We start from the raw sequence: 17,134 nt of genomic DNA on the forward strand, positions 1-17,134 counted from the left end.
TCCCCTATTTTGCAACCTTCCTTGCCACACTTGTTAAGTGAGTCACTGCGATTGATCAGTTAATAACATGATTAAGTGAAACTGACTTCACATTGACTTTGCGCAAAAGGTCACAAAAGTGATCACATCACTCCGGGACACGCAATCACCATAAATACACACCAGTTGCCAAGCCTCTGAAGTTGGTCACATGACCAGAGATGCCGCAACGGTTATGTGAAAAATAGTCATTAGTCACTTTTTTCCGTGCTGTTGTAACTTCGAGTGGTGACTAAACAAATGGTTGTGAGTCAAGGATTACCTCTATGTGTGACAGGAATTATCCGCCTAATAGCTAAATGTTCAAATGGAGGTTTGGTGCCTTCCAGTTTTCACTGGTACCTTCTAATTTCTTTGGCTACAATCCCTGTAATTACCAGTCATTATAGAACCAAGGAAGCAAAAATCTAAGCACCCCCCTGAGTGCACATTGATGTCCAGATATGTGTCAACAGAACAGATGAAATAGCAGCATTTGCAAATCTTGTCACATCTTTGAAAAGATTGTCTTCAGAAACTACAATTCACAAATACTTCTTCTAAAGCAGGGGTGTCCAAACTTGGGAACTTTAAGACTTGTGGACTTCAACTCCCAGAATGGGAATTCTGGGAGTTGAAGTCCACAAGTCTTAAAGTTCCCAAGTTTGGACACCCCTGTTCTAAAGTTTCTTCTTCCTCTAGAGCAGTGGTTCTCAACCTGTGGGTCGGGACCCCTTTGGGATCGAACGGCCCTTTCACGGGGGTCACCTAAGACCATTGGAAAACACATACTTTTGAAAAAATACGGAAGACATAAAATAATCTTAGAGTTGGGGGGTCACCTCAACATGAGGAACTGTATTAAAGGGTCGCGGCATTAGGAAGGTTGAGTCCCACTGTTCTAGTGTACAGTATATAAGTATATCAAAAATAAAAGGTACCCCCCTAATGCCACTAACTAAAAAAAACCCGCATCAGATAATACTTATTCTTCCATTAGCTTATTGTACATATTGTCAGGCCTCCTGTCATATTCCTTTTAGGATCTTTGGCCTGCCACACTCTCTCTACTATTTTACTATGCTGTTTCATTAGTGGGGAATTGGAGGGGGAATAGTAAGGAGGAGAATGTTGTTGTCAAAATAAAACATTCCTTTCTAGAAAGCCAAGGTCATCCTTTGTCTCCGCACCTCTGCACCTGACCGGAACTAGATGGGTGGAACTGCCAGCGTGGCAGAGGAAGATTTGACCATGTGATGGACTTGTTGGTGTGGGGACAAGATCATGAACTTTCAACTGGGTGGAAAACCCAGGAAGCTTTCAGAGTCGGGTTTCCCACAGATGTACCAACATGTCTCTTATTAAATTGGAACTTTGATGAAAGCTATGCCTTGGATTCTGATTTAATTTTGGATGATATTTGGAACGCTGACACATATTGCAACCAGTTGTAAGTGCTTTCCCCCTTCTTTCTTGTAAGGCCAAAGTTGAGCAAGGTGGTTCCCCAAAACCACTGTTTCTCTCACCAGGACTGGGTCCATTCACTAGAGAAGACCACAAGGTATGAGCAAAATCCAGGTTTTGCCCACCATATTTCCCCAAAAGGTATCACAATACGTACTTCTTCAATGTTGTGGCTCACCAGCGGCCACATGTAGATGACATTTGAGAGGCATGCAATGACTAAATCCTAAACAGGACAAAACTATGATTGACCTTATGTCATTTACCTTTAGAGTTAGGTAAAATTAACAATAACTAAATGTAGTCTTCTCCAGCAACGCGTTTAATAATGTTCTCCTTCTTCTACAAGGCAAGCATAAAATACCAGTAGCCTTCTGAAGACTCCAGTTCACCATATCTGTAATCCAAGGCTCAACAACTTTGGACCTCTATAGATTTAAAAAAAAATATTTTAACTCTTTTATTAATGCCATGAGCAACTCTGCCTGACCAAAAGCTAGAAATAATGGCAGTTTGTCAGTCAACAATATAGTTGGTAATCACTACTCAACATTCATTTATAATGTTATTATTGTTCAGTCACTAAGTTGTGTCTGACTCTTCATGACAATTCGTAGCACACCAGGCCCCCCTGTCCCACCTCACGGCCAGAATTTGTCCAAATTCATGGCCATTGTGTTGATGACGCTATCTAACTGTCTCATCCTCTTTCTCCTTTTGCCTTCCATCTTTCCCAACATCAGGGTCTTTTCCAAGGAATCCTCTCTTCTCATTTGGTGGCCAAGTATCTGATCTTCAGCTTCAGGATTTGTCCTTCCAAAGAACAATCAGGGTTGATTTCCTTTAGGATTGATCGACTGGATCTCCTTGCAGTCAAATGGATCCTCAAGTGTCTTCTCCAACATTTCAAAAATGTTCTCTAACATCATTTATACCTAAACATTAGTTAGAAGAGCCTGAGACTCAAAGTAGTGGATTCAACAACCAGTTTCTTTGTCCCTTCTGGATATTCTAGCTTTTTAGACGTTTGCCTTAAATGGCACAAGGCAGACTAGATCTTAATGACCACTGTGCTTGCTCTAAACCCATGTAAACAACACAGCGAACTCAACCTGGATTGCACAATTTAAATACAACAGCTTCTTTTAAAAATACATAAAAACAAAGGTGCCGTTCCACTTTTGCCACATGCTTTTCACCTGTCTATATAGTTATAAAAGTATTTTATATATACATGATCAACATATAATTGGATTACGACCTGCACTGAGAAGACAAAGACTCCAACAAGATGGAGCTCTAGAAGGAAATCAAAACTGAGCAACAGCGGAAATCCGCAGCAGATTCAAATGACACAATATAGTTAAATGGTGGCTTGAAGGAAGTCTACTGCCAGCAATAGTCTCCTTCTAATTACAATCACTTTGGCCTCTGGCAGAAACTGTGGGAGAGGGAAGGAGGGAAGGGAGGGAGGGAGGAGAGAAGGGAGGGAGAGAAGGAAGGAAGGAAGGAGGGGGAGAGAGAAGGAAGGAAGGGAGGAAGGAAGGGAGGGAGGGAGTAGAGAAGGGAGGGAGAGAAGGAAGGAAGGAGGGAAGGAAGGGAGGGAGGAGAGAAGGGAGGGAGAGAAGGAAGGAAGGAGGGAGAGAGAGAAGGAAGGGAGGGAGGAAGGAAGGAAGGGAGGGAGGGAGGAAGGGAGGGAGGAGAGAAGGGAGGGAGAGAAGGAAGGAAGGAGGGAGAGAGAGAAGGGAGGGAGGAAGGAAGGGAGGGAGGGAGGAGAGAAGGGAGGGAGGGGAAGGGAGGGGAAAGAGGAAAGAAGGGGAGAGAGATGTTGATCATTCCTCTGTAGTTTCGAGAATTTTTAAACTGAGCAGTGTTTTAAAACAGAAAACGGGTTTCAAAGACCTATTAATCTGCAGTGCAGAATCATCTAAGTACAGTCATTGTCCAAGCAATGAAACCATTTCTATCTTGATGTGTTTCTCTTAGGTAGAAAAAGCCCAGAATGCTAAAATAAAAATAAAAAATAAAAACAAAAAATAAAAAGCAATCATCATTTCTCACCTTGAAAGCATTCCCACTGTTTAAGAGCAAAATTTAAGAGCAAATCTTAAAAATGGTAGAGGGAAAGAAATCCTTCCCATGATAGAAAAACAAAAATAAAGTCTTCCATATGATTTTTGACTCCGGGTTCTTCATGCTAAGAAATTCTACTCAAGCTATGAAAAGTTCTACTTCTTTTCTTCCAGTGTTGAACTGGTAGGTGAAGCAAAAACAGTTTGTTTGGGTTTTTTTTTTCAAAGAGGCACTTTTCTATTTTACAAAGCCAGCCTGGTTTTGACTCTGCAACCCACGATGAGAGTCAATCTGGCTTTTGTGGGTTTTTTTAAACTGTTATGTCAGGCAAAAGTGGGAAGTTAAAAATGGCCTTTTCCATTGTACGGAATAAAAGGAAAGAAAACATCTCATCTGGCTTTGGTTCTCCAATCTCCGCTCAACGCACGCCATGCTGGATTTGAACAGTGCTTATTTTTTTTCTGGTCTTCCAGGGAGAAATCATCAGGCAGGTCAAGCTTCCTACGGATGACTTTGATTTGTGTGTGTGTGTGTTTTTGAAGTCCAAATATGACTTCCAGACAAGCCTGGATGGAGTGAACGCAGCACTGATCGGATCTGCAAGGCAGGGGGAGGCATGCAGAGAGGCAGCCCGTGTGCGCAGCGTTCCCGGAAGGGGAACCTTGCATTCCAAGGTTTATATCCTACTAGGCGCTCCTTTTCTTCCTAATGGGACTGGAGTTGCTGTATGGTTTCAATTCAGCCTGTTGCACCTGTAAAAACAAACAAAGACGCCACGTTGGAGTAAGGTAAGCCCAGCTCGCTCCGCCGTGTGTTAACGGCTCCCCAGAGAGGAATCAAAGAAAAACCTAAGGAAGGTTCAATGATTCACATTCAATGTGAATCATTTTCTAAACACAGGAACATGGGGGGATTAATTGCAGGGAGCATTGGAAGAGTCACGGATCGTTTCTAGAACACCGAAATATTAAAAACAGGCGGGGAATAGAAAAGCTTTTCACTCGATTGGGGCATTTTGCAGAAAATATCTTTTCTTTCTCTTTTTTTGGAGTTCTCTTTCTGGATTTAAAGGAACCAGGTTTCCCTGGTAGACACTCAAAGGTGTTTTTTTTTCTTTAAAAGGCAACTGGACAGTTTTTTTCAGGAGGAGGAGGAGGAGGAGGAGGAAGGAGGAGGAGGAGGAGGAGGAGGAGGAGGAGGAGGAGGAGGAGGAGGAAGGAGGAGGAGGAGGAGGAGGAGGAGGAGGAGGAGGAGGAGGAGAAGAAGAAGAAGAAGAAGAAGAAGAAGAAGAAGAAGAAGAAGAAGAAGAAGAAGAAGAAGAAGAAGAAGAAGAAGAAGAAGAAGAAGAAGAAGAAGAAGAGGAAGAAGAAGAAGAAGAAGAGGAAGAAGAAGTTGTAGTAGTAATTTTGGTTCTCACCCAAGAAGCTTCATTGGTTCTGGTGGTGGAGATCTGATGAAGCTTATTGGATGAGAAGCGAAACTTTTACTTCTTTCTCAAGGACAAAATAGCCAAGTTGCCTCTTGAAGGAAAAGATGCTTTGAGACAACTGTGGCCTGGATGACTGAGAATTCCCACAGACATCCTGATAGACCCTGTTTCTTGAAGTTCAGGAAGATGTCAAGATGCCTACGTTTGTAAATCAGACACCAGATATCCAAAGTTTGTTAAAACTTAGGAAAAACCCTTTGATTTAAACTCTTTCCCCCGCTTCAATCAACTGACTTAGAGTTGGACCCAATCAGGTTCTGTTATATGTTCCATGACACTTTAAATCTATTTGACCCAAACGAATGCATTCATCTTTATGTATCTGATAGTTTCTGGTATATGCATGCCACCACAAAAATTCTCACCTTTAAAGAGTTGCTAGACACTGCTACTTCTTTGACAGGCGTACTTGGACAGTTTGAGTTTATTCAAACTGAAAATCAATTTTGTTCTCTGTGACCCCCATTGACTTTAAAACCAACAGTACCAAGCAAAGCTCTTCTATTTTATTTTCTTCCATTTGCAACAGGATTATGAAGCATAAACAACAGTCCTAGAATGTGTCTGCAGTCCTTCTGTGAAAGTTACTAATGACGTGAGCCACTGGCACTCATTTTCACATGCTTTTTCATTTCTCTAGCTATTCTTCACCCATTCCCCTTCTTCCACCTCTCTTGTATTCCAGAGGAAGGGGGTTTGTTATATATGAGCCTCAGTGGCACAGTGGTTAGAGCGCAGTACTGCAGGCTATTTCTGCTCTCTGCTGCCTGCCTGCAATTTGGCAGTTCGAATCCCACCAGGCTCAAGGTTGACTCAGCCTTCCGTCTTTCTGAGGTGGGTAAAATGAGGACCCAGATTGTTGGGGACAAGAGGCTGACTCTGCCAACTGCTTAGAGAGGGCTGTAAAGCACCGTGAAGTGGTATGTAAGTCTAAGTGCTATTGCTACATCAGAGTTATCCAATCTTTCCAAGTTTGAAGCCCGGAGTGGGTTGAAGGGGGAAAGGTTTTGTGGGAGGGGTAGGAGCATGTGCACACAATGTGCTCGTGTGCAAATACCTACCGCTTGCCTGAATGGGGCCATGAGTGCCCGCAACACTTTCAGTGAAAACCCACGCAAAATGGGCGGCAAGTGCCCGCACAATCTCACATGAGTGGAGCTGTATATGCGCACATGTTTGCCCACTTGCCAGCTACTCACGTAGCCCAGTGGCCAATAGGTAAAATAAGGACCCAGATTGTTTGGGGCAAGAGGCTGACTCTAAACCGCTTAGAGAGGGCTGTAAAGCACTGTGAAGCAATATATACACGTCTAAGTGCAATTGCAATTGCAATGCAACTCAAAATTCCAAGTCTTTACCAAAGACCTTCACTCCAATTAAAAGGCCACAGTACACTATAAAATAATTAAGAGATGATCCAATGCAAAATTTTATTTAAATTTTTAAAAAGTGACAATTCATTTAAGTTTCATGGTTTTGCAGTCTGGGAATTGGACATTTCCGGTCAAAAGTGATTGACTGAAGAAGCATCTTCAAAGTTAAAAAGGAAAGATGCAAATGACGTTAAGAGCCATGCAAAGCCAAGATACACAGAACTTCTTAAGGTGCCACCCAGTTCCCATTTTTTAAACTATCATTTAAAAAATCTTGTTGACTCATTCAGGGTGGCAACAAAACACATATCCAACACACCTTCCTCCTTCTATTTTTCCCACAATAGCCCTCTGAGATGGGTTCTCTCTCTCTCTCTCTCCATCCCTTTCTCTCTCTCTCTCTTTCCCTTCCTCAATTTCCCTTTCTTTTTCTCTCCCTTTTTCTATCTCTCTCCCTTCCTTTCCTCTCTCCCTTCCTCTTTCTCTCCCCTCCCTCTCTTTCCCATTCTTTCTTTCCCTCTTTCTATCTCTCCCTCCCTTCCTCTCTCTCTCCCTCCCTCTCTTTCCCTTTCTTTCTCTTTCTCTCCCTCTATCTCTCTTCCTTCCTCTCCTTCCTCCATTCCTCTCTCCCTTTCTCTCTCTCTCCTCCCTCTCTTTCTGTTTCTCTCTCTCTCTCCCTTCCTCTCTCTCTTCCCTCTCTTTCCGTTTCTTTCTCTTTCCCTTTCTTTCTCTCTCTCTCCCTCTTTCTCTCCCTCCCTCCCTTCCTCTCTCCCCTTCCTCTCTCTATTTCTCTCTCTCCTCTCTCTCACTCTGTCCAAAACCCCTAATAAATGCTAACTGACTGACACAGAAGGAATCATATTAAAATCAGAGCAATCTTTGCTGGAATGTAAAATTGGGCAAATTTTCTCGACGTCACTTTACCCACCATTTTTTTTTTTAAAGAGTCATTGTGCTTTGCTTATTTTTTTAAAAAAGGGAGGGCAAATACCTATAAGTTTTCATGAAAATACAAATCCACGGGAAGCCTTTTTCCGAAATCCCCCTGGGCTTTTGAAAAAAAAAAGGGGGAACTCTGTTTCGAGATTCAGAGGGCCTTTCCTCCTCCCCCCCATGCGCCTGCCTTTGCTCTTCTCACCCCTCCCGATTAATGACCCCATCCTGATGCTTGTGCACTGCTAGCCAACAACGGCCCTCCAGCATCACACCTGCTGCTCTCTGGCCTCGGCTCCCCTTCTCTCTGCGGGAGACCCCATCCCACACTTACCCTCTGAATGTCAGATGGCACCCTGGAGAGGAAGTCCAGCAGCTCATTATTGTCAATGGCGTAAGGATTCCTTAGCTTCTTGGTAAATTTATGTATGCCTGGAAAAAACAGAAGGGAAAAGGGTTTTTTTTTTAAATAAAAAATAAAAGCTGGGTGGGGAAGGGGAGCAGGGAAAACACACACACACACACATTCTCACACATCCACAGCATGGAGCTGCCTGACATGCTCAGACAGGAAGGTGGGCGGGTGGCTGAACGAATTTTGCAAGAATGAGTGTGAAAACACAGAGAAGCCGGACACATGTTGCTCTCACGTGGAACCGTGCACCAACATTTCTTCCTTGAAGAAACCAGTGGGAGGTTTATTACAAAAGTCAGCCAGCCGTTTCGCCTCAGGAATGAAAAATCCCATTGTTCGCACCAAGAGGGGAAGGGACGTGAGAGCGAGCGGCCACCACCGGCGAGATGGCTAGCACATTTCTGAGGGGGCCGGAGAACCTGTCCGAACAAGATCTGGCTACTCTTGAGATGTCTCCTACGAAAGAGTCCCTCTTATTAAGACTTCTGCCTTTTACATAATACATAACGTCGTCATCTTTGAATCCTCTCCACGTTATAATAATACTTTATTTACAGTCACAGACTAGTCCACGTTAACGTTGCCTCTTCTTTATATCTCCTCCTTTCTGACTTCTGCCTCTATTTATTTATTTTATTTATTTGATTTGATTTCTAGACCGCCCCCTCTCCCCGAAGGGACTCGGGGCGGTGTACAGGTACCAAATTAAAAATCATACAAATAATCATAAATATAGTTAAAATCGGATTGTCTAACCATTGGTAAAATACATCCCACCTCAAAAAGGACTCCGTTTCTTCTTCAGCCTTAATAATAAGCGTGAGTCTGTCCATTTCTGCGCATTCTAGCATTTTCTTAATTACATTCTCATTTGACGGAATAACCGTGGCAAGAAATATTGTGCAAAAACAGGGGTGAAATCCAACAAGTTCTGACAGGTTCTGGAGAACCGGTAACAGAAATTTTGAGTAGTTCGGTGAACTGATAGCAAAATTTTATTTTTTTAAAGTTTTTTTTTTATTTTCATAACAAATAAACTACACGCATACTATTACATAAGCAGCATTATATTATATTGTTAAATGTTTGCATCGGTTCGTCTTACCATCAACCCCCAAAAACGATTATTGGCTCTTCTGCTCTCCATATTTATATCTTATCCATCACTTTCTTCTACCTCTCTCCTCCTCCTCCTTACTTCTTTTCTTCCCTCTGTCATCCTTCTCTTCTCTACTTCCCCTTCCTCTCTCTTTCTCCTCTCTCCCCTTTCCACTCCTTCTTTCTCTCCTCCTCTTCCTCCCCCCCCCCCGCCCTCTCTCCTATCCTTCTCTTCTTCCCCTACCTCTTTCCTCTACTCTGGTAGCGGAAATTTTGCAACTGCCACCTCTGGCTGGCCCCAGAGTGGGGTGGGAATGGAAGTTTTGCAGTATACTTCCCCTGACAAGCCCACCAAGCCACGGCCACCAAACCACACCATGCCCACCAAGGCACGCCCACAGAACTGGTAGTTTAAAAAAAATGAATTTCACCACTGGGCAAAAATCACTGAACAACTGTCTTACTCAGCAATGGTCTCAATTGTAGTCCTAAAGCAAAGACCACCTGTATATTTTAAGTGAATCTGAAAAACCCCTAGTACGGGTGGCTGAACAATCATCCACTTCTATGTCCTTTATCTGTAGCACTGTTCTTCTTCCATCATCTGGAGGTCCTTGAGGAAGGTATCAAAAAGGTGTTTTTTCAAAAGGCAGCTGGACTTTGTTTTTCCTTGAAGATGTTTGGCTTCTCATCCAAGAAGCTTCTTCAGTTCTAATGTGAATGGTGGAGGACTGAAGCTTCTGAACTGAAGAAGCTTCTTGGATGAGAAGTGAAATTTCTTCAAGAAACAACATGGTCTTCTTCTTCTTCTTCTTCTTCTTCTTCTTCTTCTTCTTCTTCTTCTTCTTCTTCTTCTTCTTCTTCTTCTTCTTCTTCTTCTTCTTCTCCTCCTTCTTTCCTTCCTTCCTTCCTTCCTTCCTTCCTTCCTTCCTTCTTCTTCTTCCCTTAGAATCCCTTGTGGAGTGGAGTCTGGGCAACTGAATGGAGCTAAGGGCTTACTGGCCAGATGCCCTTCCTGTCACCAATGCGGAGTTTTGTTCAGCAGATATATTCTCATTATGCCCAGAGAGAGAAATAGCTGCCTCTATCTAGGATCAACTCACAGCCTCTAGGCCACCACACCACTCAAAAAATGTCCACTTGCTATTTGAAAAAGTATCTTTGGGACAACCATGACCTGGATGACTGAGAGTCTCCACACACATTGAGGAAATATCTTTCCAGAGTGGCAGCTTCATTTTAAAAGGCTTTTCCCACCACCAACTCACCGAGCCCCTAGAAAAAGATGACCTAGTGCTCACTTTTACAGCACGTTTTGGAAGCAGCAGACAAATCCTCTCTGAATATTTCTACAGCATTATTCTGTTTTGGTCTGTTTTGCTTCATCGCTAATGTTGGAGCGGCCATGCTTGCCTTGCTTACATTAAGTATTAAATTCAATTACTGGTCTTGCTTGTACTAAACTGTTTTGCAATCTTTCCTAGGCTACATGGCAGGATACTCTGTGACCAGCTACGATTTAAGCAATCGCTGGAAATCTAGGTAACTAAACAGGTTGTAAAAATTGTGACCAAATTGATTTTTATTTTATTTTACTGCACTGATAAATGATTAAATACCTCCTAAAGGGTAATTATATTAACCAGAAATGTGCAAAGAGGCAATCTGGAATTGCCTGTGTAATTTTTGCCCTGGAATCAGTCAATTAATATCTCAGAGATGGTGTGAGCAATTTCAGCAGGACTGGTGGCTGGTAGAAGAAATGACCAGAATATGAGAATTGCATGGATTTCTTTCTTTGTCTTTCCTTCTTTCCTTCCTTCCTTCTTTCTTTCTTTCTTTCTTTCTTTCTTTCTTTCTTTCTTTCTATCTATCTATCTATCTATCTATCTATCTATCTATCTATCATCTATCTATCTATCTATCTATCATCTATCTATCATCTATCTATCTATCTATCTATCTATCTATCTATCTATCTATCTATCTATCTATCTATCTATCTATCAACTTTCTCTATCATCTCTCTCTATCTATCTGTATCATCTCTCTCTCTCTCTCTATCATCTATCTATATCTATCTATCTATATCTATCTATCTATCTATCTATCTATCTATCTATCTATCTATCTATCTATCTATCTATTATCTATTTCTATCATCTCTTTATCATTTATCTATCTATATGTATGTATGTATGTATGTATGTATGTATGTATGTATGTATGTATGTATGTCTGTCTTATTTTTATCCCATCTTTATTACTTTATAAGTAAATCAAGGCAGCGAACAGACGTAATATTGCTTCCACCTACTGTCAGAACTGCCACCTTACTGCTAGTCTGCCATAAACCCTGGGGGTGGGGGCTAGAAAGGAGGCTGAGGGCTTGGGGGAAAAGGGAACTGAACTGTGAGAACCATCAAAGTCTTCAAGGTCATTTCCCTAGCAGAAGAATGACGAGACGTAGAGTGACTGTTTCCAAAACATCTCTTTTAAAAATTGAGACACAACGATGAGAAGGGAGGGAAAATTTGGCGGGTGAACCCTTAGTTCAGGCTTTGCACTACTGTAATTCTATTTTATGACCTTTTTGGCCATTGTTGTTAAGGAAATCATTGCAATTCACTAATACACGAGGATCAGGTAAGCAAATCTAGCTTTCTCCCCATTGACTTGGCTGGGAAAGTCACTAACGGCACTTCCAGGACACTGCAGTTGCTGTAAATACATACTGGTTGCCAAGAGCCCAGATTTTTGATCACAGGACTGTGGGGATGCAACAACAGTCGTAAATGCAAGGACCGTCATAAGTCTCTCTTTTTTTTCAGTGCTGCTGTATCTCTGAATGGTTGCTAAAGAAATGATTGTAAGTCCAGGACTACAGGGATGTCTCCACAGACTGTTATAGAAATGCATATAGTAGAATCCATCAAAGGAAATGGCATGAGGAATAGACTTACCCCATATTAAAACAAGGTACCGTAATGGTATGTAATACAGCACGATCATTGCTATTGTCAGCACCAAGCAAGCCAGCGCAGACAGGAAAGGAACAGTCCAGTTGAACGTACTGAAACCAACACAGAAAAATAAATGTTTATTAATTTTCTATTTATTACATTTCTTAGTGCTTAATAAACATCGTGTTGTCTGGGTATTTAAATAGCTTAACAATATAAATTCAAGGCCAGATCCTGAAGAGGAAACTCAAATACTTTGGCCACCTAACAAGAAGGAAGAAGGACTCACTGGAGAAGAGCCTCATGCTGGGAATGATGGAGGGCAGAAGAAGAAGGGGACGGCAGAGAATGAGGTGGCTGGATGGAGTCACTGAAGCAGTCGGCGTGAGCTTATATGGACTCCAGAGGATGGTAAAGGACAGGAAGGCCTGGAGGAATCTTGTCCATGGGGTTGAGATGGGATGGACAGGACTTCGCAACTAACAACAGCAACATAGATTCCATTCTTACTCTCCGCTCCCTTTTTTCCAACCATTGGTAAAATAAGTTCCGTGAATAAGCTTATTGAATGAGAAGCGAAATGCCTTCAGAGCAAGTTCAACTGCCTTTTGGAAAAGCACCTTTGGGACAATCATGACTTGGATGACTCAGAATCTCCATAGACCCATGATGGCGAACCTATGGCACACCACATTCTCTGGGCACGTGAGGCGTTGCCCTGTCAGCATGCGCACACGGGCCAGCTGACTTCAGCCATTTTTGAGGCCATTTTTCGCCCTCCAGAGGCTTCAGGAGCTTCCCTGAAGCCTCTGGAGTGTGAAAAACCGGCCCTACTAGCAAACCGGAAGTTCAGGAATATACTTCCGGGTTGCTCGTAGGGTCATTTTTTGCCCTCCGGAGGGCGGGGGAGGCTGTTTTCATCCTCCCCAGGCTCCTATAAAGCCTCTGACACTTGGGGAGGGCGAAAAAAGCACACCAAAAATGGAGGGGAGTGCTGGTTGTGCTCGCATGCGTGTTGGGGCCGTGCACATAGCATTATGAGTGTGGCATGCCCATGCTCCCCCCACTTTTGGCACGCGAGCCACAAAAGGTCCACCATCACTGCCATAGACATTATTGCACATCATTGGGAATCCACCATTCTCCTTGCCAAACAGTGAGAAGTCTTCGCCTCTGGCTTCCATGTAGAGTGATTTTGATGGTTAATTGGGCCTGAGGGAAGACAGAAGGCTTTGTTTCCTTCCCCTCCAAGGTCATCCTTAAAAAAACCACTAATGGAAATCAATGGACGCATAGTTTCCAACTATCTTCATATCTAAAGGATGCAAATGAGATCAAAGGAGATTATATCAATTCTGCTCCCGTCTAGTCAAACATATGGTCAAAGAGTTGAGTATATCTGCTCCCAATTCTTCACCCATCTCTGCATGTTATGAATTGTTTTGCTCTTCAGAGCAGCTGTGTGAATTGCACTCAGTCTTTGGGGGTCAAGCAGACGTCCCATGGCTCTTGATCAGAAGTAGGTCAGCTTCATCTTTCTGTCCTTTACAAGACACTAAGGAATAACTCAGTTGGGTCATGAACAATGCTTTCTCTTAATTGATGGAGATTTTTTAATATTTATTTTAATGAATAGAGGAAATCATGCATCTCTCGGCGTCAGTGGAGACCTTCCCATTTAAATTAGAGTCAGGGTGAACCCAGGCCAATTAATATATGAAATGTATTTTTAAATCCTTGGAGTCCGATAGAAGCAAGCTATTAAGAAGGGTCTTTGATACCAAGGGTTATGCTGATGGAAATGCTTGTGTAAACCATTGTGACTCTTGTTCAAACTACCCCAGTGGACTTCCCGTCCTCCTCCTTTGTCCACAGTAACATTACAACTGAGACACAATTGGATTCTTGAGGCATTAGGCAGGCAACCATATTCATGTCCCACTGGGATCTTAAGGGATCATTGTCACCCAGCTGAATGCCAGAAGGAAGTCATCCAACGTTCACAATCTCATTGCCATCCAGCTGCACATAGAACAGTGCTCTGTTGAGAGTCAAAAGCCATTCTTACGTATTCCCGGCCAGCTGGGACAGATGTGGCACAATCGCAACACATAGGTTTCTAGTATTTTTAGACCCCACGCGGCTGCGCTTCGAAAGAGGGGAACTGTTGACAAGGCTCCATTTGTGAGCACATGGGAGGGTTTAGAAGAGGGAGAAGAAAACAGGGTCACACAGTTATGCCAGGAAGCTCTGTCCTCTTTGCTTCATGGGGCCTATTCTCTACTATTCTCTGTTGGGCCAGAAAAGAGCCTGAAATTTTCAGATGAAACTAAGCAAGGGTAGACCTGCCCAATGTAGGAACAGCAGACTGCTTGATGATCGATGTAAAAGGTTGGGTTGACTTCTATGGGATAGAAGTCTAATCCAAAAACAAATTTGGTGGCAAAGAAGAAGAGTTTAAATGGAATTCATGATTTTACTTATTCAGTTGTTAAGTCATATCCAACTCTTTGTGGCCCCATGGGCCATAGCACACCAGGTCCTCCTGTCCTCCACTGTCTCCTGGAGTTTGCCCAAGTTCATAGTCATTGGGTTGATGACACTATGAAACCATCTCATCCTCTGCAGTCCCCTTCTCCTTCTGCCTTCCATCTTTCCCAACATCAGGGTCTTCTCCAAGGAGTCCTCTCTTCTCATCTGGTGGCCAAAGTATCTGAGCTTCAGCTGTAGGATCTGTCCTTCCAAAGAACTGTCAGGGTTGATTTCTCTAGGACTAATTGATTTGATAACAAATGATAGGTGGCTGGATCTTAGAAGCTTTTAGAAGTCGTGTCGATTTCTTTCAGCATTATGCAGCCAAGAAATCTTAGGCACACCGATAAAGGGGTGAACTGAGGAAGGAGATCATTTGGACAAATGAGAGCTGGAATCTCCAACTCAACAGAAGATTTAATGTCTCAGTTGATCCAGCTTGTTTTGAAATAATCTCCTGGCGCCATTAAAATTAAATTGTGGGAATGAATTGTACAGGTTAAGCATGTGTGGTGTGGCACCCTTGCTCTGAAAAGATCAGCATTGTTTCATTTAACACATGGGGAAGCATGACTTTTCGTTGCATGAAGAGAAATTCACTTGTATGAATCTTGGATTTGTAATGCAGAGTTCAGAACTCACAATGAATTATCTCCTTCCTTCCTTTCCTCCCTCCTCCCTTTCTTTTCTCACTCTCTCCTTCCTTCCCCATCCCTCTTCTTCCTTCCTTCCTTTCCCATCCTGCCCACCCACTTTCCTTTTCCTTCCTTCCTTCCCTCCTTCCTTCCCCATTCCTCTCCTTTCCTTTCCCTTTTCCTTCCTTCTTTTCCTTTCCTATCCCTCCCACCCACTACCCCTTTCCTCCCTTCTTTCTTTCCTTCCTGTCTTTCCTCCCTCCCTCCTTCCCCATTCCTTTCTTTCCTTTCTTCCTTTCCCATTCTGCCCACCCACTTTCCTTTTCCTTCCTTCCTTCCTTCCTTCCTCCCTTCCTTCCTTCCTTCCCTTCTTCCCCATTCGTCTCCTTTCCTTCCCCTTTTCCTTCCTTCCTTCCTTTCCCATCCTTCCCATCCACTTCCCTTTTCCTTCCTTCCTTCCTTCCTTCCTTCCTTCCTTCCTTCCTTCCTTCCTTTCCCATCCTTCCCACCCATTTCCTTTTTCCTTCCTTCCTTCCTTCCTTCCTTCCTTCCTTCCTTCCTTCCTTCCTTCCTTCCTTCCTCCCTTCCTAGGGCTTGGAGAAAGTGACTGGCCCAAGGACATCAAGCTGGCACCATATTAACATGGAACTAGAATTCCCGATTTCTGGTTCTCCATAAATTTTCAATCATAATTAAATGTGTAAGAAATTCAGAAAGAAGAATTCTATAATGATAGAATATCGCCATTGAGTTGACATTCAGTTGAAGGAAACAACCTTTGTTCCATTCTGCATTGGCTTTTAGAAATTTCCAGTTAAAGGGGTTTTTTTTCCAATTGTTTCTAGCCATGGTGTTCAGAGGTTTTTCAGAGCATGGGAACAAAACTTTGACTTACTTTTTTATCCTTTCTGCAAAAGATGCTATTTCCTCTAAAAGTGTTTGGACTGTTATAACAATGTCTTGGACCATGTGAATTCTTTCTATTAAACCCTTTTTTTCAGACTCCTGCGAGGAGAGAGGAAAGAGAAGAAAAAGAAGGGGAAAAATGTTATTTATTTCCTTTTTTTAAAAGTAGCCTAGACAATAAAAGGTTATAAGAGAGGTTATCAGAAGTAACAGCATTCAGGATCGTTACATTTCAGATCCATTTGTCGTCTTATTGCTGTATTGTAGTTTGGAAAACAGTCGTGTTTTCTCCAAATTACTAAACCTTTTTTTTTACGACTTACAAACCAGCAAACAAACATGCAGGTGCATTTCTTGCTCCAGCATTCTGTGAACATTTCAATCAAACCAGCTAGAATTTTTTTTAAAAAAAGAAAAAAAAACAGGACTGCTTAGGAACGAAGACGACAAGAGAAAAAAGCAAAAAGAAAGCCAGCACAGCACCTAAAACTAACTGTAATTGTTATATTCCTTGCCAATCACACCACTAATTGAATTATTTCTTTGTGAACTACACGTTCAGACAATATAGGAAAAGAGGGCGATAACTCTTTTTATAAATGAAGATCCCAAAACTTGTGATGTTGCTCCCAAAGGTGCTTTTTCAAGAGGCAACTGGACTTTCTGGTTTCTTTTCTTTTCTTTTCTTTTTTTGAAGACATTTCTTTGAAGAGAGCTGAAGAAGCTTCTTGGATGAGAAGCGAAACTGTGTCTTCAAAGAAAAACACAGTCTAGTTGTTGCCTCTTGAAAATGTACCTTTGGGACAACCATGACCTGGGTGAACGAGAACCTCCATAGACATATGATGCTACTATGCATCCAAGTTGAAATGGGATTCATGGTTTTCGTTGTTCAGTTGACAGATCCAACTCATTGTGACCCCCATGGGCCATAGCACACCAGGTCCTCCTGTCCTCCACTGTCTCCTGGAGTTTGCCCGAATTCATCTTCATTGGGTTGATGACACTATCTAACCATCTCTAACCATGAGAATCCTCTGCTGTCCCCTTCTCCTTCTGCCTTCCGTCTTTCCCAACATCAGGGTCTTCTCCAAGGAGTCTTCTCTTCTCATCTGGTGGCCAAAGTATCTGATCCTACCTTGTCTTCATACGTTTTGCACTCAAGATAATTATGAAAAGGGAGATGACCAGCAGGTCCCAAAGGATGCTTACACTTCTCTGTCTGCTCATGTTTC

General features: G+C 42.6%; 1 protein-coding gene across 1 annotated transcript in view; it reads right to left on the bottom strand.

Moving 5' to 3' along the window:
* Window positions 1-1,917: 1,917 nt before the first annotated feature.
* The window catches only part of MCTP2 (multiple C2 and transmembrane domain containing 2), a 155,896-nt gene continuing 140,679 nt past the window's right edge, over window positions 1,918-17,134 (bottom strand). Inside the window, 4 exon segments of the mRNA XM_081964588.1 lie at window positions 1,918-4,307; window positions 7,685-7,782; window positions 11,827-11,936; window positions 15,889-15,998. Coding sequence (XP_081820714.1) covers window positions 4,242-4,307; window positions 7,685-7,782; window positions 11,827-11,936; window positions 15,889-15,998 — 384 coding nt within the window. The 3' untranslated portion in view covers window positions 1,918-4,241.

This window comes from Natrix helvetica (assembly GCF_964273705.1).
Source record: "Natrix helvetica genome assembly, chromosome: 12".
Classification (NCBI taxonomy): domain Eukaryota; kingdom Metazoa; phylum Chordata; class Lepidosauria; order Squamata; family Natricidae; genus Natrix; species Natrix helvetica.